The sequence below is a fragment of the Eucyclogobius newberryi genome, unplaced genomic scaffold (assembly GCF_026437365.1).
Source record: "Eucyclogobius newberryi isolate DKJ021-1_F unplaced genomic scaffold, fEucNew1.0.hap1 SCAF_7, whole genome shotgun sequence".
NCBI lineage: Eukaryota > Metazoa > Chordata > Actinopteri > Gobiiformes > Gobiidae > Eucyclogobius > Eucyclogobius newberryi.
The window spans coordinates 18,021,388-18,049,184 of record NW_027316389.1 but is presented as its reverse complement, the minus strand read 5'-3'; the positions used below and the strand labels follow the sequence as shown (position 1 = coordinate 18,049,184).

General features: G+C 39.9%; 3 protein-coding genes across 9 annotated transcripts in view; all 3 read right to left on the bottom strand.

Annotated features, from left to right (window-relative positions):
- Positions 1-1,287: 1,287 nt before the first annotated feature.
- On the bottom strand, positions 1,288-20,334 carry polr3b (polymerase (RNA) III (DNA directed) polypeptide B). The gene is made up of 28 exons (XM_072434879.1): positions 20,199-20,334; positions 20,032-20,064; positions 19,863-19,919; positions 19,725-19,789; positions 19,563-19,638; positions 19,357-19,457; positions 19,169-19,260; positions 18,967-19,084; positions 18,740-18,848; positions 18,149-18,271; positions 16,609-16,725; positions 16,348-16,482; positions 14,976-15,137; positions 14,705-14,905; positions 14,478-14,640; positions 13,765-13,918; positions 13,173-13,247; positions 13,003-13,101; positions 12,789-12,916; positions 10,120-10,329; positions 9,873-10,031; positions 9,207-9,324; positions 8,995-9,137; positions 4,147-4,250; positions 3,176-3,342; positions 2,963-3,076; positions 2,093-2,266; positions 1,288-1,614 (listed from the first exon to the last, which is right to left on the bottom strand). The coding sequence occupies exons 1-28, from the start codon at positions 20,256-20,258 to the stop codon at positions 1,485-1,487; spliced, it is 3,387 nt and encodes a 1,128-aa protein (XP_072290980.1). The 5' UTR covers positions 20,259-20,334; the 3' UTR covers positions 1,288-1,484.
- Positions 20,335-20,599: 265 nt separating this feature from the next.
- Positions 20,600-22,913, bottom strand: endouc (endonuclease, polyU-specific C). The gene is made up of 8 exons (XM_072435688.1): positions 22,888-22,913; positions 22,741-22,794; positions 22,568-22,667; positions 22,359-22,470; positions 22,145-22,266; positions 21,377-21,489; positions 21,145-21,295; positions 20,600-21,063 (listed from the first exon to the last, which is right to left on the bottom strand). Exons 1-8 carry the CDS (start codon positions 22,896-22,898, stop codon positions 20,797-20,799), a joined length of 930 nt encoding a protein of 309 aa, XP_072291789.1. The 5' UTR covers positions 22,899-22,913; the 3' UTR covers positions 20,600-20,796.
- Positions 22,914-24,259: 1,346 nt separating this feature from the next.
- Positions 24,260-27,797, bottom strand: part of ppfibp1b (PPFIA binding protein 1b) — a 38,133-nt gene continuing 34,595 nt past the window's right edge. For all 7 annotated transcript variants that reach the window (XM_072434490.1, XM_072434493.1, XM_072434492.1 and 4 more), the window contains 4 exons: positions 26,959-27,147; positions 25,668-25,832; positions 24,925-24,990; positions 24,260-24,835 (listed from right to left, as the gene is read on the bottom strand). In XM_072434490.1, coding sequence (XP_072290591.1) covers positions 24,752-24,835; positions 24,925-24,990; positions 25,668-25,832; positions 26,959-27,147 — 504 coding nt within the window. In that variant the 3' untranslated portion in view covers positions 24,260-24,751. The remainder of the gene's footprint in view (positions 24,836-24,924; positions 24,991-25,667; positions 25,833-26,958; positions 27,148-27,797) is intronic.

Sequence of the window (27,797 nt, the reverse complement as noted above, 5' to 3'; positions counted from 1 at the left end):
GCATTTTTTACATATACAACGCTTTTCAGCACATTCTAACATGGATTTGTACCGAGCAGAGTCCTCTCTCTACACAAATCTGCCACGTTTCCATAGTGATGGACAATAAAATGCCATATTGTAGAACATTTTAGGCAAAGCAATAACATTCCAATGGAGAAACGTTACACAATGCACCTTTAACACTTAATAATCGTGATTGTTCAGGTGACGATTCAATTGTAAACTTAAAACAATTATAATCCTGACGGTTTTAGACATAAAAATAATTCATTTTGATTCAATGAATACTACAATAATCATAACTCGTGACCGCCCTTCTTGGGAGTGAAAATAAACATTTACTATTCAAATATGTTGAATGGGACTTAGGAGTTGTCATTATTTTCAGTCTGATAAAGCAGGAGGGGGTCTTGTCTGGCCCCCAGTAGAAGTGTTTTTTAGGGTTATCTCCTTATTAGCACCAAATAAAGTGGGACAGGTGCAGCCTCTTCCACTCTCGGCCCCACAAACGGATGTGTACAGCTTTTGTTCGGTCAAAAGGCACCGGTGGAGTGGTGCGTGCATGTGGGGGGCACGCCGGTTACGCTACACGACATGTACGAGATGTGCTTTTGACAGGGGGGCAGATGAATTCAACTGCTGAATGATGCGTTCACAATGGGACGGGGGAAATCGGATACACGAGAAGACATTGTTCTGAAGAATATGGAAATATTGCTGAGGAGGAATGATACTTGTAAAAAATATATCATCCCCCGTTTTAAAAATATGTCATCTCCCGTTTTAATATCATGCTGTTGCGATTTTGGGCGTTACAAAAATTGAAATAGAAAATCGTATTGGGTTCCATGGTAAAATATTAATAAGCACTTGTTTTGTTTTTGTTTTTAAGACAATTACAAGTATTTGTAGATGCTATAAATGTTAATAAGGCATTAACCAAAAACAATTGTTAATAAACTATGTACTAAATGTTTGAAAGAGCATAATGCGGGGCTTAAACAGTTTTCAATTCTCAAGTGATAAATGCTTATAAATGCCTTATAAGTGCTTATGAACACATAACGAGTGCTTATTAATGCATTAAAAATAGTTAAGGAAGGAACTGTATTTTGAAGTGTGACAAAGTGTTACAATTTAGTGTTACAAATATAGTAATAAATACATAGAATAAGATCATAAGATTGTGAGGAAATTTGCACAGTAAGTGAGGACAAACAAAGGGAAGAGAAACCAAATTATACAAATCTATTAAGAAAAAATAACTACCGGTATAAGTCAAAATTGCAATTGAAACAAACATACATTTATTATGTACAAATAAAACAACATAACAAAAAAAATACACTTAGCATGTGTGTTCTTTTCTATGTCAGTGACATTTACACTGTTCATATTAACTCCATATTAAGTCCACTTCAGTTCAAAACTAATTATATCCAACTTAACGTGGAAAGGCCTTGTAAGTGTTTTTGAAGAGGTCACTCGTTGTAGCGCGACAGTTTGAGTCGGGGGATGATGTTCATGGACTGTAGCTCCTGGAACAGCAGTTTACAGGCGTACGGGATGCGCAGAGTCGACACGTGACACGACGACTTACAGTAGTGACACCTGGGAAACAAGCAGAAGCACATCATTCTCTGACAATATATGACAACGTAGTATTATATAGATAAATCAAGGCTTTCAATTAGCGCTGCAATTGATGATTATTTTAGTCGTCAACGATTATTTCTATTGTACATTCAGACTTTTTAAACACGTTATCAACCAAATATTTTTGATTCATATAATGTTTCCTTCTTTCTCTTTTATTCTGTATAGTCCAGAAAATGATTAAAGTGATCTATCTTTTATAGTCGACTGGTCACGCAAAGTTGACTAATCGTACTTTCAATTTAAATTTCCTAATAATCCATAATACAGACTTTTACACAAAAAGTAGTAACATTTCTTCCTCAGACGTCTGAACTCTAAACTTTTACTGACAGGTTTAGCTGTAAACCTCTCGATTATAACGCCACAATCTGATCACGGGCGACTACGAACGGCCGAATCTTCCGAATTACGATTCATCGCGTGCACTGACCAGCCCGAGTATCCCAGCAAGCCGCACTGTCCGCACACGTCGACCTCGAAGGCGTCGCTGGAGATCATGAGGCGCTCCAGCAGCAACATACTGGCCCCGTAACCGATCAGACAGTCCCGCTCCATCTCCCCCAGACGCAGCCCTCCGTCTCGGGAGCGACCCTCGGTAGGCTGCCTGAGCGACACCAGAGCAGAGCAGGGACACCGGATTATCAAATGAGCCGAAATACTAATCAAGTGCTGTAACTATGTACACATTTCAGTACGTGTCTGTCCTGAAAGATATCATATAAACACTGTATTACTTGGGCCTTGGTCTGGGTTTATAACAGAGCTAGTTCTAAACCACATGGTATAGACATTGCAAAGGCTGTCGGAAATTACATATTATTCGACTAAAAGAGGCGTGGAGCTGGCAAAAAACTCTCTAACCCATTAATTAACCTATTAAACAATGATTTGACCATGTATCTGTACCCAAAGTGCACCGACAAGACCACAGAACCACAGGAGATCAAGCAATTACAAATATTCACACAGAAATCTACAAGTGAACGGTGTATTTATCAGTAAAAAAGGCAGATTAAGCCCACAATTAGCACTCAAATCTCAAGCTAACTCGCTACATTCCGTCTTCTTCCTGCAACTGAGAATAGAAATACTTTAACACTTTTAACACCGCCAAAACAATTGGGCGGCTAACAAAAATGATGGTCGCTCGAGACACTTTCGACTGATTAAACGACTTGACACCTAAAAGTCTCCAGCCCCAAAGACACTACGTATCATTTTGTGTTGAAAATGACATTACATTTTCTATTTAAAAAGGTGTATTTACTTATTAAAGTTCTCATTCTAAATCTATAGTTACCTGGTGAGAACGGCCCTGGGTCCACGAGCTCGGGCATGCATCTTATCCAAAACCATGTGCTTCAGTTTCTGATAATAAATTGGTCCATAGTATATGTAAGCTTCCAGTGGCTCTCTGCAGAAAATAGAGGTTATCACAAGTAAGCAAAGTTAACTCGATCGTCAGTGAAGAGGTCATCGTAGTACAGTAAGAAGTACAAGGGTTCATGGTTACCCAGTGATTCCCGAGGTGACGTAGTCCTTTCCCTGGTAGTTGTATCCATGACGAATCAGGTCCTCGCACACGTCTTTCACTTTACTGCCGCCAAACGCTGTGCCGTAGTGAAAGCGCCCGTCCAGAACCCCTGCCTTTCCAGCCAAGAGTTCGATCAGTTTTCCCACCTAAAATAAAACCACATGCAGAAGATTAGCATAATTTTTATAAAACAAATCCTTTAGTTTTTTTACATGAATAAAATTGGTGTGACCTAATCCAATTGTGGCCTTACAAAAAACTAGTATAAAAAAGCACATTTTGGGATTATGTCTAAAAACACACAAATTGCGGTGGACAAGACGGGCTGTTGTTGGGATGAGTGATTTGAACAATTCCTCTAGGGTCACATCCAGGCGACCTCTGACCCCGCCACATAAAAGGAAACACCTACTCTCATTTCACTCTCGAGCACAGAGACATCCACTGGAGCCAAACATTTCACAGCCTTTTCCATGACAACCACAGCGAGCAAACACACAGGCGCTGACAACTTCAGCAATAAAGATTGTTCAGTGTTTTTACAGTGTAAAGGATAAGACCAGACACTTGTCTCCGCCAAGTTTCATGTCACCCGTATTCAGCGCCGCCACAGTAGTGATCAAACTTACTCAGAGCTACAACGCAGCCTCACTGCCAGTCGTTTCCGCAGCAACAAATATCTGCTGGTGAACAGTGGGGCTGCTGCTTAGCCGTGTCAATAGATGTGTGCTCTGGGAGCTCATGATAACAGCAAGAGGAGAGGAGCCAGATAATGAGCGTTTTGTCTCACAAGAGCCGACACAAACTTATGAAGAGCAGAGGTCAACACAAGGACCAGGTGATCAGAGAGGTTGGACTCGGCTCCAGAGAAGAAAGGACTGCTCAGATCTACTATAACGTGTCTTTGTTCTCATAATGGGTGCATATGTGACATGTGAGGGGGGTGTTACCGTCATTCTGGAGGGATATCCGTGAGGGTTCATGATGATATCGGGGCAGATCCCAGTATCACAGAAAGGCATGTCTTCCTGCGGGACGATGAGGCCACAAACACCTGCCACGACACAGAGATGAAACGCAGTCAAGTCCTGTTCCATTTCTTTCTTTAGTCGTTCATTTATTGTCTATTTTGTGCCAATTCGTATTCAGACGGAAAACCTCGAGAGACAGCATTGTTTATTGGGAGCAGAAACACCTTCACACATCTCATTTTGTGACTTTTGAGACGGACCCGTGTTGACTCGCATGACTCGAGTGCTCTAGCAGCCGGGTTTTTTAAGTGCGAGTGCAAATGTTTGCGGAGGGGTCGAGGCACTCTTCCCTGGCCACGGCAAACAGATTGTAGAGCCATTTGCAAATGAAAAAAGAAAAAGAAAAAGGAGGAAAGAAAAGAAAGAGCGCAGGAAGTGGAGAAAGGTGCTTAGTCCGACAGAGGCTGGGATTACACAGCTACGCCTTCAGTTCAACTCGGGAGGAAGTGCAGCGGAGCAAACGGAGGGACTGAATCGTGCACGTGGGAAAAATGCACTATTAGCTGAGCGGGCGATGACCAACACACTCTGCCGGAGCCTGCAGGATGTCGTAACAGGATGTGGACTAGAAACAAGCGCAGCCGCTGCCTGAAAAGTAAAAAAAAAAACAGCAGGAAGTAGAGTAGGCGGACAGAAGCCATAACAGAGCCACTTTAGATACAACAATAAGACAATTAGAGGTGGGTAATGTGGCAAATGATGATAACGTCAATGTTGTTTGAAGATGTGCAACATTTTAAGAGCTGGAGTTGTAATCTGTCACCATGATACTTCTGCAGGTTTGTAGGTAATTGTACAGTCCGGTTACAGTTGCTTCACATTTGTCTCATACATAAACCTAAACTAATGCATTTATAGACGCTCCGGTACACATTTCACTCACATAAAACATAAAGACATTTGCCAACGTCGAGCCCCCCCGAGAAAAAAATTCTAAAAATCCCTGTGAAAAAAAATCGTGAGAAATTAGAATATCCGATTAAGTCCAGAAACGGCGCAAGAATACACAGGGAAATAATCGATAAAACTACATTCATCATGTCATTGTTTTTGTTTTTTTACAAGTATTGTGATAGCAATTAGATTTGCAACTTATGTTTTAGTAATAGGATTCTGCCCAGGACATTAACCATTGAGATAAGAGAAATATAACTGCTAAACTAATACCAGAATCACATTTCAAAACACTGTACAAAGTGGTCTTCTTTTTATTTCTTTCTTTCTTTCATCATCTGACTTGATGATTTTATTCTGTGCCGAGGAAATAATGTCACTTTTGCAGTGTGTGCTACTTCAAATTGTGATTTTGTTTTGCTTAGCGTATGTTTTGCAGCACTAATTGTTTGTCTTTTGTCATTAAGAACTACACTTTTATTTACCTACTACCGTTTCCATTTGTGAGCTACTGTGTCAGAGTGATATCCCTGGGGGCGGTTGTCAGTAAAGTTGATCTTAAGTCCGAGTAAAACAGTAGTGCGGCGGAACAGACTCCGGTCTCCATAGCAGACATGCTCAGTGTTGTTTGTTTTGTGTGAAAGTGAATGATAAAAGAGGCATGAAATCGGCAGAGAAAAGAAAGACAACAGCCAGAGTGCGGGGCCCTCCATCACGGCTCACACAGCTCCACAGTGGCGGCTCGCACAATGGGCCTCTGCTCCTGAACCCCCCCCTCAGCGCTGCAGCGGCCACCACCCTTCAGCGGGGAGCGGGGCCTGGTTAATCAGTGACTTATTCTGCTCCTCGGGCCAGCCTTTACGGGACTGGACAGGAGAGCTTTTTAACTGCTCAGATATATGCACAACTTGATTCGTTTTAAATGCGCTGTACCTGATTTTTAATGTCTCGAACGACTAAAAACGTGGAAAAACAAAACTAGTTCAGAGCTCCATGTAGTCGAGCACAATTTGTTTTGCTCTAGTACATATCAGGGATGTCACAATTATTCAATTTGATAGTATTGATTATTCAGGTCGTGAGAATCGTAGGCAACTGCAATGAGTAATTTTAATTCAATATGTAGGCAACTCCAAAAAAACACATTAAGTACTTTTTTATTTGGCCATTTATGTGACAATATAGACAGAAAGTTTGATTTCATAAAGCCAGCGAGGAACAGTGATCCATTACGCTTCTGAAAGAATGCAGATTAAAGATTTCAGATGTTTATTTAGGATAGCACTAAAATGTAATACCGTGACATCCCCAGGAACACTGCATTTATTTCAAACTTTTTGCAGCATCCTAATTATTCACCACGATGAGGTCAAAGGTGCTTTTCACAGCTTTCAGAGGCCAAAGCCAAAAGCATCCCTCACTACAAACAATCTTCGAACCTTCTGTCCTGGCAAAGAGCATCATCAAAGCGCCCTCCCACTGCACGGCGAATACGAGCTGTTACCTTCAGGGAGACGTTATCGAGCACAAGCACAAAAGCAACAGCAACTTCCTCACCAACATCTGTCGCTTGCTTCACAAATGCAGATAGTCGGACAGCTTTTTAAATGAATTAATCTGGTCTTTATTACACTGTATTGTATTCCTTCTTACTGTGCGGGTGCAGTGTATTCTTGTCTCTTTACCCCACACAGGCACTTTATTGGGGTCATTATTGTTTTTGTGTTGTGCAGACCAGCTGACGGTCATCCTGATGTAGTGTGTCTGATGGTGTTGTGTGGAATGTGAGCTACAGCACTATTGTCCCTGAAAAGAAATTTGTCTTGGGCTCGCAGTTTAACCCAAGTTTACCCTCGCCTGACGACTAGCATGCTAAGAGCGCACTTACGGCTTTTCGGACAGTGAATCGCTTTATAACCTGATGCAGACGACACACAGTGACACATTCTGAATACATGCGTTCAGGTACAGCCATTTGAAGGTTACTGGACTGAAGAAAGTTGTGAAAAGCGCTTATAAACTTTAGACCTCTGCAAACAGTTTGAAATGAGCTAGTTTTGGAACAGCGACTTTAATTTCAAAGGGTTTAAAGATGCTCCAAGATATTCCTCATCCTTGTTATTCAGTTTATAATCACTTTTCACAACTTTTAGAAGCAAGAGCAACGTTTTCAAAGTAATGCTAACAACTAGCATGCCAACAGTGGACTTCCTACTTCTCAGACGATACACTTCAGAATAAGACACAGACATCACACAGCGGTCTCATTTTGACCCTAAAAGCGGCAAAAAGAAAAACTAAATCTGCTCAACTACAAGGACAACAATCCGGTACAGATACTTTAAATTCACTTGTCTTAATTTCAGGAGTTTTGACTAAGATTTATTTACTGAATGGGGCCAAATAATGTAACGTATTTCAAGTATGTAATGTATGTCAAGTATCAAAATTAGACAAATGGAACAAGTATCAATACTGAAATCACATGGTCTTTCGCTTTTATCTAAACTGCATTACCACCTGGTCTTACACTAGAAAATAAACTATTTTCTGTTCTGAAACATTTTATTATTGTTCTGACAACCTTGGTTTCAATAAATTACTTCTTATTTCAAGCCAAATTATTTGTCAATGGGGCAAGAAAACATAACCAATTAAACTAAACTATTATTTTATATTTATCTACTTTTCAAGCAATTTCAACAAAGGCTAGATATGTATTTTTGCAGAGTACATTCATTACTAAAGCTAGGAGGGATTACATTATTAAGACTACAGTGTTTCTAAAAGTTTTTTGTTGACATTTTCCAAAGCAAACCGGGACCATATGCATCTCAGGCTCCTACTCCACATAACCCCGCCGTGACCCCTGCCTCATCTTCACTTTTAGAGCCTCGACACTGCCCCATCTTTAGCTTGGAGGCCAGAGCGTTAATCAAGGGAGTAAATTATGCATGGCGCCAGTTAGCTTTCTGATTAAAACATCATACAAACCCTCTATAGGGGAGGTGGAGCTCTAAAACAATAGACGTTGTAAACACTTTTTCTTTTTTTTTCCAGTAGCGGGCAGAATACTGCTGGGTTGTAATACATTTGCATAGTCTGGCACAGGACAAAGAGCCAATTAATTGAAAGGAGCTCTTGAAAGATGAGGACAGGGGGCAGAAACAGAGCAACAGCCAGTGAGAGTTGACTCAACAAATGCCTGAGCAGTGAGAAGACGCACATCAAAACTGGGATTAAACCGGGACGAGACAAGGACTTAAACCGGGACTACGTCAGGACCAGGGATGGCATTTCATCAAATATCAGTGGTGGAACTGATGCGTGAAAAAACAGGTCAATATTTTACAGTATTTCGTGCTTAAAGACGATGAAATCCTTAATTCGCTTTCATTCACATCGTCTAATTACACCACAATTCCTCTAGTTTGTGACCAGCTTCATGTAATAAAACTTTCTGAATGGTAAAGTCGAGTTATTGTGGCACAAACAGCCAGATAAAAATACATTTTGCACATAAATTAACTTAAATGGAGTGATATATATATATATATATATATATATATATATATATATATAGATATAGATATAGATATAGATATAGATATATATATATATATATATGGAATTAACACGACTCGTTTCTGCAGCTATAATAACTCTCCCAAATATTATTATTATTCTATTTTTGTTCTTACCATTTACTGATACTGACAAAATAATGGGCTGTAAACGTGATATTTTGTGAGTTTGTTTCTTAAATTTAGTCCCGTTTTAAATCACTTACAATGTTATTTCTTTATTTCAGTGTAAATGTTTCTATGACGTTGGCAACAAAAAGTACTCGTGACAAATGACAGAACTGGAGACCTTTTTGCCCGTGTCGGCTGCTGAATTTATCGCCAATCTCCGGTCGCCGGGTCTGTCGCAGGAGGATCTTGATGAGGAAAGCGTCTTCGGCGTTGGAAGAGATCATGACTTTTTCGATGTACGAGTCGGTTGATCCCTTGTAGCTGAAAGAAGGTGCGTCCAGTGTTAGAACGCGCGAGTGTGAAACGTAAAGGGCTCAGTGTCGTGGTCACCTGATGGGCACGTCTCTGTACTGGGGCTGCCCTGGCTGGGTACTGCCCTCCAGTGGCGTTTGGGTGATGGTTGGCATGGACTTGTTCACCAGCACCTGCTTGTTTTCCACCTTCTCACCTAGAAATATTTGTTAGGTAGAGCAGGTAAGTGCAGGCATACTTGTCAATGAATCAATGTATTGTATGGGAAAGTTTTGGTTGGGTTGCTTTTTAAAAACAAGCCAAAATACAAAAAACACAAGTGTTGTAATATCAATCTGGAATGACTCTTGAATAAAAAATTACTTAAAAAAAACAGAGAACTTCAACTCATCAATCACACCAAAGGTCAAACTAGAGGAACAAAGCATAAAGTAAGGTAAAACAAAACATTTTGTGCATATTCTGTAGCATAAACAGCCATTGTTTTTGCTTTGTACTAGAAAATATTCTAAAAGAGAAGTAGTAGAGTGCAAACCTTTAGTATCAAATATATAGCTCTGTCATGCTAACCAATTTTGACATGCGGTGCAATATATTGTTACATAAAACATCACGATAAATGATACAATTGAACCTACTTGATGTCAGTGACACAACAACCCGAAGGCGGGATTATTCCATTAAGTGAATATTGTAGTAACACACAATGACAACAGTAGATCTGTTTGCAGACCAGCGTCTCACCGGGGGAGCAGATCCCGTCAGCATCCAGGATGTTGTGCCTCCAGACCGGCTTTCGAGTGGCAGCGTCCAACATTGGCCCCATCACTTTGTCAAACGTTTGGTTTGTGTAACGTCTCAGAGTACACTTGGCGTTTTTATAGACAAGGCACCGGCCAAACCCTAAATTACAAAAAAACAACAACACAGCAATATTTAAAAATACAACGCAAATGAAACGGGAGAGTCTTTGACCCAACTTAGATCTAACCTCTGTCGAGTGAAGCTTTGTTGAGAACCAGAGCGTCTTCAATATCGTACCCGCTGTAGCTCATCACCGCCACAGTGGCATTCTGACCTGCGGGCAGCTTCTCAAAGTCTATCAGCTCAATGGTTTTGGTTTTAACCATGGGCTTCATCGGGTAGGCCAGCAGGTACATCAGAGTGTCAATGCGGTTCCTCTGGTTGTACCCAATCGTGCCTGGATGGACGAGAAGAAAGTATTTTGTCATCAAACGTTGTATCAAACTAGCAAAAACCAACCTCTCAACAGGAAGTGGACTGACTTACGGTTGCACAGCTGTTTGTATGAGCGCCTCTGTGGTTAAGGCTATTGATCAACTGAATTTTGATCAAAATCCCCAAAAATGTATGTTTCTTTTTTTTAGATTTATACTTATATTTACAACAAAAAGAATAAGACTGTAAACCTAAAATCAAATAAGTTGTTAAGTCACTAAAGGTTAGGTCACCAAGGCTTTTACTATTACTATTCTTTGTTCCTGCTGTCAATGAACAACAATCGTAGCATTTAACTTTGACATTGTGAGATCTCTAAGGAAGGGTTAACCGATGATGTTACAAATAATCTTGTTACAAGCATGGAACCCACCGTAGTGGACTAACATTTGCATATGTATAGGACCAAGTGAAAAAAAAGAGACGAACAAGAGAGAAGTTACTGGCCCAGATATGGTTCCAGTCTGTGTTTTTGTAAAGATGAAGATGAGGCAGAGGCGGGAGGAGGTAGACGGGGCGTGTGGGACAGAAGGGCGGGGGGGGACCACTGTGGCTCTTCCGAATGTTAGAGGGGCCGTTTGGTGGAAGTTTTGTTACCAAGGAGCCGCGGGTGCGCTCTCCGTGGTGTTCCGCAGCTGAGCACACTGACCCCCCGAGCACAGCCAGAGCAGCCACAATGAATTGCTAATGACACTCTGGGTGACTGGCAGGGAAAGGGCCTCCGCACACACTGGCCACAAAGAACGACCTACGCAAGCGCCCCGTGTTTGATGTCCGGGTGCATACACACACACACACACACACACACACACAACACACAAACGTTAGCTCTAGTAGTCTGGTGCCGTATGCATTTAGATATCCCATTCAGAATTTGAATTTGGGAAAGCTTAGCAGGGTTTGAAATCATGTTGACGCAAGGATACAACTGTGAACGTCTGTGTTTGTGGAGCACTGGCATTAGGATTGTCAAAAAACAAACAAATCATTGACACTCAGATACTGATACTAAAACTTGTATGGGAAGTAGAGTCGATTTTTAGATGAACAGGGCCGTATTGGACCTTGATTAATGCTGGATAGTAAGCTCTGAAGTGCTTATGTTTAGGAACAAGAACAGTTATAATTTAGTTTAGAAAACAGGTTCTAGTTAAAGCTGAAGTACCCAATTTTTTCCCATAAATAAGTATGTTTTGTTTTGCACCCAAAAAATGTAAAATGAAAGCAGAAGAGCCATAATTTATTATGCATTGAGTTCTGATTAATCTGGTTCACTAGGAAAACTAGTGATGATTCAAAGGGTTTTTGAGAGCTAGGAACAAGTTAGAGAGAATTAAAGACCTACATCGTCCTTTTATGGTTCAAAAATGAGGTTCTTCAGGCTTTTGGGTTAGGAAAACGGTTCCATTGCAATCACTTCCGTCATCACCTCCATCCTTTTTGAGCAGACTATCCAGAACCATGATACCAAGATCTAGTTATCGTCTACCTTCATGTGTTTTAATAAGCTGCGATAAGCCTCGGAACTGGAACAGGTTCTGAAGTCGGCTCACAGCCAGTGGCCGAACAAAAACAGAACAGTTGTCAGCTAAAAAGAAGCAAATCATGCAGTATATCTGTCATAACTTAAGACGAGATGAGTGTCAGTGAATCTTTTGGCAGTTACTGAATGGACTTCGTCTTTATCAGAACAAGTAAAAGACCACATGGCAATATTAAAGAAGCTATAATTCTGTGTTGAAAATTAACTTATGTTGTGTTAAACATGTATTTTTCATTGTGGTATCGAAAACGGAATCAAGTATCAAGCCTGTCGTTTATCACAATACTAAAATGACTAGCTGGGATAAAAGAAGAAGACGACAAAACAAATCTCGATATGTTCAAACATGTTCTTGTAAGTATCTTGGTTGAGGTTCAGGTACCACACAAAACATGAATGAACCGTACAATTACCGTATTTTCCGCACTATAAAGGCGCACTCAAAAGCCTTTCATTTTTTCAAAAAAACAACAGTGCGCCTTATATATGGATTAATTCTGGTTGTGCTCACTGACCTCGAAGCAATTTTGTGTAGTACACGTTTTGTTTCCCTTATAGTTATATATGAAAAATTATCGAAAATAGAACATTCAATGACAGTGTGCCTTATAATCCAGTGCGCCTTATAGTGCGGAAAATACGGTAACTACAAAAGGACAAATATATCACTTTAAGCCCTCGTTTTGGTGATCGCACGTCGTTTCTGGCTCTTTTTTTTTATGTTTTAAGCTTTTATTATATTATTTTTAGTCTTCATTCCAGACAATATACTAAATATTTTCCAATATATCTCCAACACGGCAATCGCTATCTTATGCATTTTTCACTACATCTCTTGTGACACCGTATATCATGAAGTAGGTTTTCAAGTGCCTTACCCATGGCCTGTTTGCCCATCGCGCACTGGTACGTGTTCCTGGGCGACTGGTTATGATGAGGATACGGAATGAGACCGGCGCAAACTCCGAGTAAAGTGAAAGGCTCTATCTCCAAGTGTGTAGTGTCTCTGCAAAATGAAAACATACACATGTACGATGAGCAGAAATGGATGGAACACAGATTTATTTTCATTTTTTTAACACGGAAACTCACTTGCTAATCATGCGCTCGTACACGGCGATCTGACAGTCGTTTTCCTCGTTGACGTCAAGGTACTCGACCAAACCCTCGTGAAGGAAGTCCTCGAACGTTCTTGAGGGGAAACGGGAGGCCATTAGCGGCGAAACTGAAAGCCCATTGAAAAGAACCGTCCTGTAACATACCTGTATCCCTGAGAGAGATCTTCCATGTGCTTGTTTTTCACCATCGGCTGTCCCTTTTTAACGATGATGTAGGGCCTGTACAATATCGACATATAAATTGTGACACAAATGTATTAGCTGCAGCAATTACATAGTTAAAAAAAGATTTAAACCAGTAAACAAGACATATTATGATAAATTAACGTTATTGAGCCTTTAACCATGTTGTAAAATTGTTCCCTTAGTAGTTTACTCAAAGGTGTATTTTGATTGATTTGTGTAATCCTGTATTGTCCAGCACTGGAGGCTTGAATTGTATTGTAAGACTTCATGCATTGACGGTTTCTAAAATGTCAAACTTTTTAAAAACATGAAAATCCACTGCTTGTTACGGTGCGACTATCAGGTTTCACAGCTTTAAACAGGAAGTCAATTGTCCCATTTCTATTACAAAGCCGTTTTAGGTCAATTATTCTGGTTTAAAGTGAGAAAAATTTAAAAGTGTGATGTAGGAATGTTATAGTTTTGTCCCAAGTATCAGAAACAAGTGTAACAGGTCTTCTTTAGCAGGGAACGAGCATGCACACAGTTTAATATTCACGACATTGGCCACCTGCAGAGTCGTCCACCGTCAGAGGAGATGTAGACGCAGCGGTCAGTTCGGTTTGTGGAGATGGACACAAACTCGTTTATGAAACCCGCCCTCCGCATCAACCGGAATGTGCTGACCAGCTTATGGTGATCCCGAATTACACCGAGTATGTTACCTGCACGTCACAGAACATGTGTGAAGAAGGCACACAAAACACAATTATGTCAGATATTAACACGACATTGACACTTTTAAAAACAAATGCTAAAGAAAGAAAACATAATTTAATAGAAACCAAGCAGCCTAACTACACACATGATAGAGCTGCAGTAGTGTAGTCCTGGCCCTGGCCACAGAGCTCATATCCAGTGCAACAGACAAATGAGTGGAGAACAGAGGAGCACTGTGCACTACCTCAGTGTGAAGGCCATTCACATTGCACACTCTGAAGGGCTTTGACACCTGCTGCTACCAACTAATTAAATGCTATGACAGCTAATATAATTTGTCAGTTATCAGAAGCAGACAAACATATTCAGTAATTAAGGGGCCAACGTCAGACTCAAAATAATACGGTCATGAAATGAATGACTTATCAGCTTTGCAGCTAAACACTAAACATAATATTTTCTTTCAAGCTAAGCATTCCAAACACAAAGGATTAGACTTCACTATTGCAATGTCTCTTATGCTGCACCTGTTTGTTAGTCTTGTTTCTATGCCATTCATTTTACCATTGAGGAAGACAAGGAAGACGCTGGGGTAGGAGAGCTCCTCTCCACACAGCAGGTTCACGTCTTCTACTCCCAGATTGAAGGCCAGTTTGATGATTGGGCCATCCTCCATGTCAGTGGTGATATGAGTCATCAAAGCCAAGTTCTTGACTAAACCACAGGCCTAACAAAGACATTGTCAGCTGTACATTCTGTGAAGTAGTCTATGGTCTAGTGTCTCCCCTCACCTCTCCCTCAGGTGTGTCTGAGGGGCACAGCATGCCCCACTGTGAAGGCTGCAGGGAGCGTGGCCCGCTGACCTTCCTGGTCTTCTCAAACTGAGACGAGATCCTGGTCATCATGCCCAGGGCAGAGATGAAGGACAGTCGAGACAGGACCTGGGTCACACCTTGACGGTCCATTTTAAATCTCTTTAGAGACCAGTTTCCCTGTGGAGGAGAGAGTAAATTTGAGCTCTCTGATGCTGAAGAGGTTTGTCATAACCGATTGTGATCTCACGGTGGATATGGCGTTGACCATGCCGTTAGTGATCTGATCCTGGCGCATGTGTTTGACCACATCAAACTGGGCCGCTCTCTGTTTGGGGATGATCTGATCCGCTATTTTCTTCAGTTCAGAGTTGAACTTTTTGAACAGATCTTCAAACAACAGCGACAGAAGCTGGAAGATCAAACAAGTGAGTCATGTTCTGTAGAAAGTCAGTAACACGTGTTTTGTAAAGAATAAAATAAAAAAAACAGGCTTTAATAGTCTGTTTACCACAGTGTGCTTATGAGAGAATTAATAACTCAATATGTTGTTTCACTGATAACCCTGAGCTGCCAGGTTCATGTCAGCCACAGCTGGGCCTATACAGGAGGCAACCTCTGAGCCCCCAGCCGCGTGCATTAGCATACATCCAAACAAACAGCCTATGCTGCTTGAAATTAATAAAGAAACCAAGCTTCTGTTGTGCAGCCAGGCCAATTAGTTGAATGTCAGGGAACCATAATTGAAGAGTGAGGAGATTGCAGGCGTTGTTAGTGTGTAAGCCCCCTATTGAAAGACAGCTCTGTGCACCCCTTCCTCCCATCTCATGCTCCTAATACAGAGCAGGTTGGGGGGAAATTAAAGGCCTTAACACAGCCGTAATTACATTATCAGAGCCGGGCCTGCGGATTAGCTCAATCGCTCCAGTCAAGGCAGCATTTCTATTGTCACGCTGCAGAAAAATCCCCATGCTTCCTCAGCCTTAGGATTTCAGAGCCACCGCATATCTCGCTCCTGACAAAGACGGGCGAAAATACACACGGTGGAAAGAGGAGGGGGAACAAAACAAAACAGAGGGAAAAACAAAGCCAGGGGAAAATAATGAGTCTTATTAAAAAGGCCAAGCGGAACAAAGATGCAGGTGAGAGATCAAGGCCAAGCCAACGCTCTGATCCAGTGCAACAAACATGTGCAGCGGTGTCGCTCTGTGGCCCATTATGAAGAATCAAGTACGCTTTGTTTTCTGCTGCAAATGAATTTAACTCTTTGACATCGACGGACTCATAATTATTGAAAAGGTTGTGGGGGGGAAAAGAGAAGTAAAGCTAATACTACTTGATACTGAACTAGTATTGAAACTAGATACTTCTTTGAACAAGTTTTTTAAGAGGTTTTAAATGACCTTCTATTGTCTAAAATAATGCATTTTGGGGTATCGAAATCACCCTTACCCTTTGTATCGTAATTAAGATTGACATTTGATCAAGTATTTTGAATCAAATATACAATGGAACAGTGCTATTTAGTTTGCCTTTTGTTTTGGACAAGGCAACTGTATCAGAACTGGCTTTTTTTCACGACTTTTTAATATACTGCAAAACAAGACAACATTTAGCTTCACCTGTCCAGCCAACTCCAGACGCTTGTTACCATAGTAATCTCTGTCGTCCACTTTGTTGCCTCCCTGTGCCAGGATGACTCTGCGCACCATCACTGCCAGGTAGATGCACTTGGCCCGGAAGTTGAACTCTTTGACCTAGGGTTACGATTGATAATTAGCAATTATTTATGATTCAAAAATAGGTAGACAAATATACAAAACAGAAGGAGTTTACGTCGAGTTTACATCTCGTTTACAGCTTGTTTACGCTCGTTTACATACCGGCACATGGGTCAAAATCAGCGAGGCCAGCAGCTCTCTCGCTTCCTCCATCTTGGTCTTCTTAGGGCCGCCCCACATGCGCTGCCTCCGCACTTTGTTGCCCAGATATCGCAGGGCCTTTTAAAAAAAAAAAAAAAAAAAAAAAGACAGCACAGATTCAGATGACTCTTCGTATTTGTTCAAGCAATTGAGTCGCACATCAAATCTCCAACAACATGTATTGAGCCTGAAGTTGAGCTTAAACGATTAACACATGAAAGGACAGTCACAAATTGTTTATTCTTGTTTAGTCCGACTTGCACAAACAAACATTAAAATCATATTTGACACAGACAGTGCTCCTGCTGACCCTTTGACTGAACTAGGTTACAATGGGTTACTAGGGGTGAAAGACCACCCAGCTTGCACCCCATTTCGCATCCCAAAAAAAAAAAAAAGTTAATTATGTGTAATACCATAATTTGCAATGGATGTTATTGTTTAAATAATTCATTACAAGTCAAATATTAAAACAAAAACGTACTTATAAAAGGTGGACTAATTACTTAAGGTAAGGTAAAACATTTCGCAACAGTACTTGCTTCAAACCTGATCTGATAACGTCACATTTTTAAACTAAAACGATCAGATTACCTTTTAGGACAATTAATTCAACGACAATCTGATAACAGTGTTTCTTAAGCCTTATCTTCCTTTAATTATATAGATTTAGGCCTCATTGTGCCAAATACAATGACCAATGAATACCATGAAAAGAGATCAGTGCGGCTGCCAGACAGAGGAACACGAGGGGCAGCCGCGGTTGCTAGGACGCAAAAATGGCCTCATCAACGCATCGGTAGCTCCTCTAACAACATAATCTTTATCAAAACAAATTGGCACATTTCATTCATTTGTAGATGTCAGAGGCAAACAAGCAGGACTGTCGTGAATGAGCCGTGAAAATCATTACTTAACCGTCTGGTGAAACAACACCTGCCGACGGGAGCTCGCGCTGTAAGACACTTCACATGAATGGACAGCGAGATACTTCTGGATCTGAAGACGCACGTAACGAGGGACACACCTGCCGCCATGTATTCATAATTGGAACTGTAATTATCAAGTCAACGAGAACGCGACACTATATTAAAGTACAATGCGTTCTTCCAATATTAAGCCTGTTAAGATAATTAGTGCATCAACTGATCGTTCCTTCAAAATGTGTTACTTTTGAATGACTTACTCCAAATTCAAGAGGTTCAAAACATTATTTATTTAAGAACACATTTAAGTTGAAATAAATTAAATTTACTTTTTTTTTTTACTTTGAGAGTGTTGACATCTTTTACCCACATTCTTGATACACATTTTTGGCATTGTTTTGACGCTTTTGGAGTGTCTACATTTAACTTAGAAATTGCTTTTTGAATTAATTTATACAGCAATTTATGGCCAAGTTTAGGTGTATTTTAGCTCTGTTTTCTACTAGTTTTAAGTGTTGGGAAGCCAAATATTTAAGCCGTAGCTTGCTGTGGAAAGTGTGAGAAGCCTGTGATACCTGCGTTTGTGTGAAGATCTGCGCTTTCTGACATTCTTCCAAACTCGGGGCAAAACTGGCCATGACGTGCTCCTCTGTGCCAATCATCTGCACGATCTCTTGGTCGCTCTCCACGCCCATTCCCTGTGTGAATGACAGGTTAATATTGCAGTGAAATACTACGGTTAATATCTAAAAGTCTACAATGAGAAGCACAAGTAAAGTCAATACAGACAGTTTCCAAACAGATATTTAGGGGAGGTACAATGGGAGGTGACATTTGCTCATGGAAATGTGTAGCTGTGGGAACTGATCCACAAAAATCAAGCTTTGGTTTCTCCACAGCTGTGCTCAACATGGGGCACATCAGATGAAAAGTCACTTAGAGCAATGGGACAAATATTGCACACGGGCTACCTCTGTGGTAAATATTGTTAATCGTGCCAGCTGGCGCAATGACATTTCACCAAAGATAAAAGTGACAAGAGAAAACTCAGGTGAAGCCGCTTTGTCAAAAAAACGCAAATAGACACAGTTGAATCTGAGCCTCAGCAAGATCATTACGTGTTTTTGCTGCCCTCTAGTGGTCAAGGATTCGTGTTGAAGATGTACCTTGAATATGATGGCAATGGGAGCATCTTCTGACAGCGTGTTGTGTCTCAGATAGAAACGCCCTTGTTTTACAATCATATTTGTTCGACTTTTCTTCTCATGAGTAGAGCTGTAAACAAAAAATTACAGGGAATACACTTAGTGAATAAAAATGTCTTCTACGGTTCATTTGGGTCTCATACGCTGGAGGATATAAAGCAAACACAAATACAATGATGTTTTTGTACCTGGTAACAGAGGCTCCAACAGCACCTTTTCTGTCCTGCTCCACAATGATCCGGTTCTTGGACAACTGCTCTTGGATCAGAATCACTTTTTCCTGACCCTTCACGATAAAGTATCCACCTGAACATAATAACACACATTCAGGACAAAACAGACTGTGAAGATTGCTTGAAAGACTGTATCTACACTTTTTGCCTTAAGTACCTGGATCCAGGGGGCATTCATTTAGTTTAGAAAACTCCATAGGAGTTTTTTCTGATAGAACACAGTTTGAACTTCTCAACATGATTGGCATCCTAATAAACAGACAGTAAACTACTTAATTATGTGAATTCAAAATCAAAATGGTACAGATATATTATAGTATTAATAAACAAGAAAAACTCAGATACCTCCCGATGGGCAGAGCATTGCGTATGATCCTCTGACTGCCTCGCGTGTACTCTATGTCTACAGTTATCGGCGCTGAATAAGTCATGTCTCGAAGACGACACTGGAACAAACACACAACATGTGCTTTAGGCTACAGTTCAATCAATTGTTTGACTTTTTTTCTTGACAAATGATAAACCACTTTTTTGTGCTTTGTGACGCTCACCTCATGAGGAGAGACAGGTCTAGTGACATTAAAGCTTTCTTCAACATCTGGCATACCAACATAAATATTCAAATATCTACAAAGAGAAAAACAAGTTAAAAAGGTATTAATCAACTTGATAAACTATTAACTAATTAACTTAATTTGCATAATGCAGCTTACTTTAGATACCACATTGGATCTGCATCACTTGTGATTTTTTCATTGGCCTTCATTATTTTCTTTATCTGCAAAAGATCTGAGTGTTGAATATCAAGGAACATCGTGCAAACACGTTATTAAAGGCGTTGTTTGTGTTACCTCTACATTGATGAAATAATTGAATGAATCTATGTGCTGCTTCACCAAACCTTTCACCTGAAACACAAAATCACTTCAGACTTAAAGCACATCATACAGAACATTATTCTGTGGATTTATTACAAACACATGGACTTTATGAAACGCGACTGAAAATGACCAGACTTACCTTTAGAAAGGCCGGTAACAGCTTCCATTTATCCTGACAAAGTAAAGCATTTGACATGAAGTTAGCATTATTTTTCTGAGAACAAAATGTGCATGTTTCTTCCATTTCTTGTTGTCGTTTTTGTGCCATTAGCTTAATTACAAAGGTTTTACTTGTGTGACACTCACCTCCACAGTGTTGATCGGAGCTGCCAGCTCCTGTGGGCTCAAATCACAAAACTCTTCCATTTTTATAACAGAAACGCGAAACTTGTCATATTATTTATATTTGTCTGTCGGAAGTTGCAGCAGCATGCGTGCGACTGGTGCAACAGCATAAAAGCACCGTGTAGACGCATGTTAAAAATAATAGTTCCGCCCACTGTATTGAGTGTTTACGTCAATGTAATAGATCCATGGTCTGTGTACACGTGATCATATTTAGTACCATGTTCACTTATGACCATTCTTAAAAACAATAACAGTTAAATAAAAAAAAGTGATGCATTGTCAATTTAAATGCTTATTCCCAATGAACACAGTTTACACAAGTTTTGGACATGTTGGGTTTAACTGAGTGTGCACACAAATCATAGACAAGGGAAGTTTATTTGTAGAGCACATTTTGTACACAAAGTAATTCAAAGTGCTTTACAGAGCAATAAACGATGCATTACAATACAATGTAGCCTACTGAGTTTGATTATAATAATTTTGTATGGTCGTGTTTTCTGCCTTCAGCTTCACACTTAATATTTGTATTCTGTCTTCAGTGTGACTGTGGCTACTACTGGCGCACATGCCTGCTGTTACTGCTCAGCAGTTTGGGATAAGCCGTTTCAATGGATCGTCCATGTCTGTAGACCACAAGCTCCATCTGACACTGGTCGATGTTGACCAGCACAGTGGTGCTCCTCTCGGTGCTCAGGAGGAACACCACAGTGTACAGGGCCATCTCAAACTCAGGACTGGTCCCAATGAAGGCACTACCCACAGGCTTCACCACGCCGTGCCAGGTGAACTGTAGGTTCAGGACATGGTCATCCTGGTCGGGCTGTAATCACAACATCCTGCCATTATTTCTCAGACACACTTAAATTAACTCTGATTGTCTGCTGGGCCCAGTTCTACTTACAAGATCACGATAACCAGCCTTGAATCCTTTGTAGTCCAAGTGTAAACCTTTTTCCTGGAGGTAAAACTGGACCCAGTTATGGAAACCAAGGAGTTCATTTCCAGACCGTGTTTCTCCCACAAAGATGTGCTCAAAGCCACAGGAGTCTATTCTGAAAAACAATGACACCCTTATTTACTTACTGCTTCATATTTACAAAGTGTCCCACGAGCACTAAAGCAGAGGGACTCACTGACTGTTCCTCTGGCGGCGATACATGTGGAACCAGATCAACTTGAGCTGATTTTTGAAGGTCCTCACATCAGCGCTGGACAGCCGTCTGCTCACCAAGTACTGATGGGCACGCTGCACACAACAACAACAACAACAACAACAATCTAACATGAGCCTTGTAGTGGGATTAGTTCAGAATCAGAACATGTTTTATTGCCATTCACAAACTTTCCTTTGGTGATACAGTGTAATATAGTGTTTTTGAATCATCTTAATTAGGGATGTAACAATATGCACGTCTCACGGTACAGAACTGTATAAATTATACTTTTTCTTTTGAGAAGACTTCAGCGCAAATCATTAAAGAATTAAGATATAGAAGTGCTTAGTAACAGTATTTTTTTTTTTATGGCGTCTGCACTGAAAAGGAGCAAATGATGATGGTCTACGATGTTGTTCCCTCTGTTTCTTTGTCTGTTGCTGCAACAAACAACAAAACAAAAAACAAGATATCCCGAAATGACAAAATTATGTCACAATAGTTCGCTTATTGTTACATCCCCAATCTAAATTCATGCACACTCAAATTATTACTCTCACTGGAAGCAAGGTCACAATGTTTTTCCAGCCTTCATTCCAAACACATGTGTTGCAATCATTCAGGACAAAACAAGAAGACAAAAACAGACAATGAAAGTTGTATACTGCACTTTTCCATATACATTTGGGGAGACTGTTGCTGTTCTTTAACCACAGAAGAATGCAGGTTGCCACATGTTGAATCTACCTTCATAACTGGAGTCTGTAACACCGCGTCTAGGAAGTGGCTGATCTCCAAAAGCTCCTCTGTTGTGACTTGTTCAGCCACGCCTGTCGACCGCTCATAGTTATCCAGAAGCTTGATCAACCCTAGGGCGCACGGCAGAACGTATACATGAATAAACCTGTGATAAACCTGTTGTCTTGTTTGTTTCTCTGTTTTTTGTTTACGATGAACTCACGATTGAATGTGGTTATGGTTTGGAACTTGTTCTCGTTGACGTTGGAGAAGAGTGGCAGAGAGGCATGGTCTGGGACTACAACGCTGCCTTGATTCACAAATCCAGCCCTGCCCTGCAAAGACAAACAACAAGGACATCAAGCAAAACAAAAGAAAAACTACGTTGCACTTAGATTTAAAAGCTAATAATAATAAATTGTTAGTATTTACCTGCACTGAAAGGGTGTAGTCCACCACAGGAGTCATGCGATTTGAATCTAATCTCCAAAACTCATTGAAGAGATTAGAGAGTTCTTGGTTTAGAACTGGTCTGTTGCAGAAAATAGCATGTTAAAAGAGTCTATGTCAATGCAAAAGATTAACAAATGCAAAATACTATATACCTGGCTGCGTCTAGTCCAGTGCAGCAGACGAGGACAACCAGGATCACACCCAAACTGTGGGAGGAAAATCAAATTTAAAACGTATGAAAGGTAAACAAATACAGTTGTTATGGATTCTTTACAAAATACTGTGTAAGAACAGATTACCTCGTGGCCATGGCGCCTCTGGCTCGATGCAGGTTCAGCTGGTACTGTGTGTTGAGACTGAGCAGGCAGTTGGTGTGAGACTGTGAGTCCACTTGCACAAGCAGCAGAAATAAAATACAAATATATCTGCAATTGAAGCAAATAGACACAAGGGGGCGATTTCTTTGTATGGAGTGGCTGGAAATGGGGTCCCAGGGGCCACTAAATACAATAAACAGTGTGCAGCTGTTTGGTGTTGTTCAACTTTCATCCATGTGAAAAGAAATATAATGTTATTAATAAAATATCTAATAACTGCACTTTCTTGAATCTCCACTCCACATTTTTAAAAGAACAGTGGGATCTGCCACAAAACATGAACTAGAATAAGTTTAGTTGACAAATTACCTAAATGTATCTCCACCACCTCCTGCATGTAGGATAGGTCTGTATAAAAATGTATTTCTATTTACTACTTTGAATTTATTCTACTTGAACAAATACAAATCTACCGGTACTTCTATTTACTACATTGTATTTTATTTTACTTGAACACGTAAATATCTACTTCCATTTACTACTTTGTATTTTATTCTACTTGTACATATACAAATCTACTTCTATTTTCTATATTGTATTTTACTCAATTTGTACATATACATATTAACTTCTATTTCCAACATTGTACTTTATTCTAATTTGTGCCTTAGGTATTTTGCTTTTTTTTGTCTGAATTCCATTACCTTTTATTTCTTGCTCTTTATTATATTGTAATACGTGCGTTACTGTGTCCAAGTCATTTCCTTTGCACATCAAAAATGCCCAAGTCAAAGATAAACCGTGCATTCATTATTCAAGTTATGTTTTGTCTGGTGGTTGCTTTATAATGTTCCACAGTACAGCTTTGGAATGTTCCACAGTACAGCATTAAACACATCTATTATAAACATTATAAGACACTGACGCACTTGACACTGCAGGCCCAGTTACGGGTCAGGTCTGCGGAGAGGTGACGCCGCTCACAGCAATGCAAGGTATTTCTCAAATCAATAAACACTAATATATCTGAATAAATGCGAGACGGATAAGTTTAATTTCATACTGTGGAACAAGAAAGCAAACGACCAACCAGGAAAGTTACATAGTGCTCCTTTAAGCGTTGTTAACATTACAAATACTAGAAATTATTATTTTACAACAGGCGACAGAGTTCAGTTGTATGATCCACGTCACACTGCAGATAAAATACTCTAAACTTATCAAAAGATGAAACTGGTAAACATAGAAGACGTTTACTTTTGTCGACGAGCACATTACAATCTGCACTACAACATTACTTCCCACATTATAATCCCACACTTCAAATGTAACACAACAAACCATTATTGGTACGTAGTGTTTATTATTATTATTATTATTACATACAGTCATATAAATAGATATTTGCATTGAGTGTATTGTTTTACAAATGCCTTTGAATTCAGTAAATATGAAATGTAAGACCTTACGCATATCAGTACAAATATTTGGCAGCACACGATAATAAAGTCCATCTTTTTTTATATCTTACAGTCACATGTACTTTAGCACATATATTATCTCTGCGAGAGCAAAGTGTTGGTGAATTGCAGCCGGTTCGATTTAATTGCATACGTTAAAAAAACAAACGGAAAATGCTAAAATAACTCCAGAAACCAGCTAGGAGGCAAGCAGTGGTGTTGCCCCATAATACGTCCCCCTCAGTCTTAAAACAGATGAAACAAACAAACAAACAAACAAATAAAACACAACGTAATACTTTTGGCTCATTTGACTGTAATACTAAGGATGTGGGGTGTTTCTCGGGGCGCTCGCGTTGGCACTGGTCTCACGGCGATGGCGGTTTTCACGCGGTCGACTCTTCGTCCGTCACGCTCGGGTTGGGGGAATTTGAGATTGCTTTGAAGAAATGGTCGTCTTTTAACATGCTCTGGAAGAAAAGAAAAGAAAAAATATACAGTGACTCAAAACCAATACCGACATGTAACGTTAGGGTGTAGATTATCAGCATTTTCTTACCGTCAGATTTTGGATTTCCTCTGAGAAAGCCCCTATTTGTCTCACAGTACCTTCTGAGTCGTCCATCTGTGGAATTATACATGTGGCATTTAAATTACCGTATTTTCCGGACTATAAAGCGCACCTTTTTCATAGTTTTGGCAGGGGTGCGACTTATACTTATATACTTATACTCCGGTATGATATTATTTGTTATTTTCACACCACATCACTCTTGTTCTTGCCGAATCAAGAGAGCCGATTCGCTGTCATGAGACCAGCTAATCAGAATCTGTTTTGAGATTCCACCAACATAAAAGACACCTTTTTAGGCCGTATTAGGACAATTTACATTTTCTATTGCTTTTAATTCTTGTCATAACGGTTTGGATTTCATTATTGTTGTTTTAGTCTGTTTGGATTTCTTTCCCCTTTGTGATTTGCTGTTGTTTTAACGTGCTTTGTCAGTCTTGCTCTACAAAAAGAGCTCCACAAATAAAATGTACTTACTTAACTAATGGACATAAGTCACAACCAAGTCAATAAACCTTAACGTTCAGCGTGTTCGGCAGCAGCCACGAGGAAACGGACATTAAACGTTAACGGTTCATCCTCTCTCACGCGTCAGTCATTCAGGCAGGACTCCATAAAGGTCACACTAAAATTTTCAATGTTTTTTTCAAATCATGGTATATTTTTAACAACAGTAAACACGTGACATGCCATCTTCATACATTCGACCGGCATGTCTCCTCGTTAGTCACCTGTTCCAGTCGGTCAAGGTCGTCCTCGTAGATCTGCAGCTCGAAGCCTTTCTGGAAGCTCCGCCCCTTCGGCATCTCCACATCCATCGGACACACGTACTCCTCGTTCTCCTCGTGCTTCTTCTTCCTCAGGCTGCCGAAGTTACCAAACGACAGCTTCCTCGGCTGAGCACATTCACAGAAGGAGGTGTTAAGACTTGCTGGGTTTGATTCTTCATCTACCGAAGCAGCGAAACGCACAAAATCTGACCATGATCTGATTTCTGGGGATATCAGCTTATTTAAATATCGCGTAAACAGGTACATCTATGAGATCTGTGCACGAAAAGGTTCATTAGGTCTTCTGATATAACTATATCATAGTTACTGATGAACAGACCTGTTTTTAATCAAACTGAAACTATGATATCATAAAAAAGGTCTTGTATATTACGAGATTTGTGTGATTTCTCTGATTGTTCAAGTCTGTGCATGTTTCAAACAGGGCAATTGGGCAAACAGGACAAACGTAAATGTTAAATACAAATTCCCTTCCAAATACAACAGCTGATCCAAAAATCAACTGAATAACCGACACACGTAATGATTTTGATAAGCAGATGTCATTTGTGCATGTCAACTGAAATCTGTCATTTCTAATCGTCAAGGGCGGCAACAAACGATTAATTTAGTACTTTTACTTCTCCTATTTCACACTATTAAGTAAGACTTTCTTTTGGTCGGACAGGAAACAAACAAACATGTAATGCAGGTAAACAAAACACTCCTGACGCAAAGATATTTTCGCTGAATAGATCAATTACTAGTCAGCGATGATTTGTTTTCTATTTCTATTCATTTCTATTTGTAAATATTTTTTTGACCAAATCAAAGGTTAAACACAGACTTCTAGATAGAGACTATTTACGAATAAGTGTATTACTAACGATTTAATAACGCTGATTTAATAAACGCTGCTGTCTTTGTTAGAGAATATCTCTTGATTACGACTATCAAAATACGACTATGATTACAGATTTATATTAATTGTTGCAGCCCTATAAACATCAATGATCAGATATAGTCTTTTTAATTAAGAAGTCTACAACTAAAAGTGGTTTGTTCAGACTTTAGAGCAAGAAATTTGACATTTTTTTGTGTTAAATGTCAATGATTAGAAGTCTGTATTGTTATTGTTCAGGATACTAATATTGAAAGTCATTTTTATTTGGTTTCCTAAAGACAGAACATGACTACACATCTTGAAACACCCGGCCACATTGCTGTCGAGTGCACGGACATGACGCATCACCTTGACTTTGGTCGTGGCCGTGAGCAAAGCGTAGTCCGGGTTTTCGAGACACTCCTGCTTGAGCTGCTGCGCCTCTGAACCGATGAGCAGCGTGAAGTGCGTGGCCAGGTGGCGGCGCAATAGAGTCTTGTTCGGGGGGATGTTCAAAAGCAGCGCCATGGTCTCCACGTTGAATCTCGGCTCCAACACCTGGGAAAAAAAGGGAAACGTTTAGTCGCACTTTTGACACGCTTTTTGCTACGATAGAACATCAAAACACAACTGTAGAGAAGTCACAAAAGGATAATATTGAACACTTAACGTCACTGATACTGTTGCACAAAACAGGACGAACCCAGTAAACTCTTTTCAAAATTAACGTAAAGTAAAAAAGTAAAATGTACGTTGGCATCATTAATTATTGAAAAGTTACAATAAAGATGAAGTGACAAGTTACAATAAAGATGAAGTGACAATATACAAACATGACCTCTTTCATTCATAATTTACATATTATGGGCATTCACTGATATTTTACACTAAAATCTGTAGTAAAATGGCACCAAACATAGAAGCACATCACAATATAAAATGTCTGCGTTGAAATTATTGTGCAATTATTAATGCCATGACTAAACAACAGTGAAATCCTATATTTTCCTTCATTCATAATATCTAATGATACTAGGACTGTCTGCCTTTAGTCACAATCAAACGCTCAATGGTGACTTGATCCATCAACATTTTCATTGGCTAATAATTTAAATTATAAGGATTTATTTAGGACAGTGGCAGAAAGGAGATTGCGTGACGGTGTGGAATGGAATAGTTAGTTTAGTCTGCGCTTTTGCCGATAAACA

Excerpts from the sequence above, each read along its gene's own strand:
- polr3b (XM_072434879.1), bottom strand. The coding sequence starts at position 20,258 with ATGGAAGAGTTTTGTGATTTGAGCCCACAGGAGCTGGCAGCTCCGATC. Across the intron at positions 13,102-13,172 it reads GATCTCTCTCAGGGATACAG|AACGTTCGAGGACTTCCTTC; the intron begins GTATGTTACAGG and ends TTTCCCCTCAAG. Across the intron at positions 9,138-9,206 it reads TACAGAGACGTGCCCATCAG|CTACAAGGGATCAACCGACT; the intron begins GTGACCACGACA and ends ACCTTCTTTCAG.
- endouc (XM_072435688.1), bottom strand. Across the intron at positions 22,668-22,740 it reads ACTGGACTAGACGCAGCCAG|ACCAGTTCTAAACCAAGAAC; the intron begins GTATATAGTATT and ends TTTCTGCAACAG. Across the intron at positions 22,471-22,567 it reads ACTACACCCTTTCAGTGCAG|GGCAGGGCTGGATTTGTGAA; the intron begins GTAAATACTAAC and ends TTGTCTTTGCAG.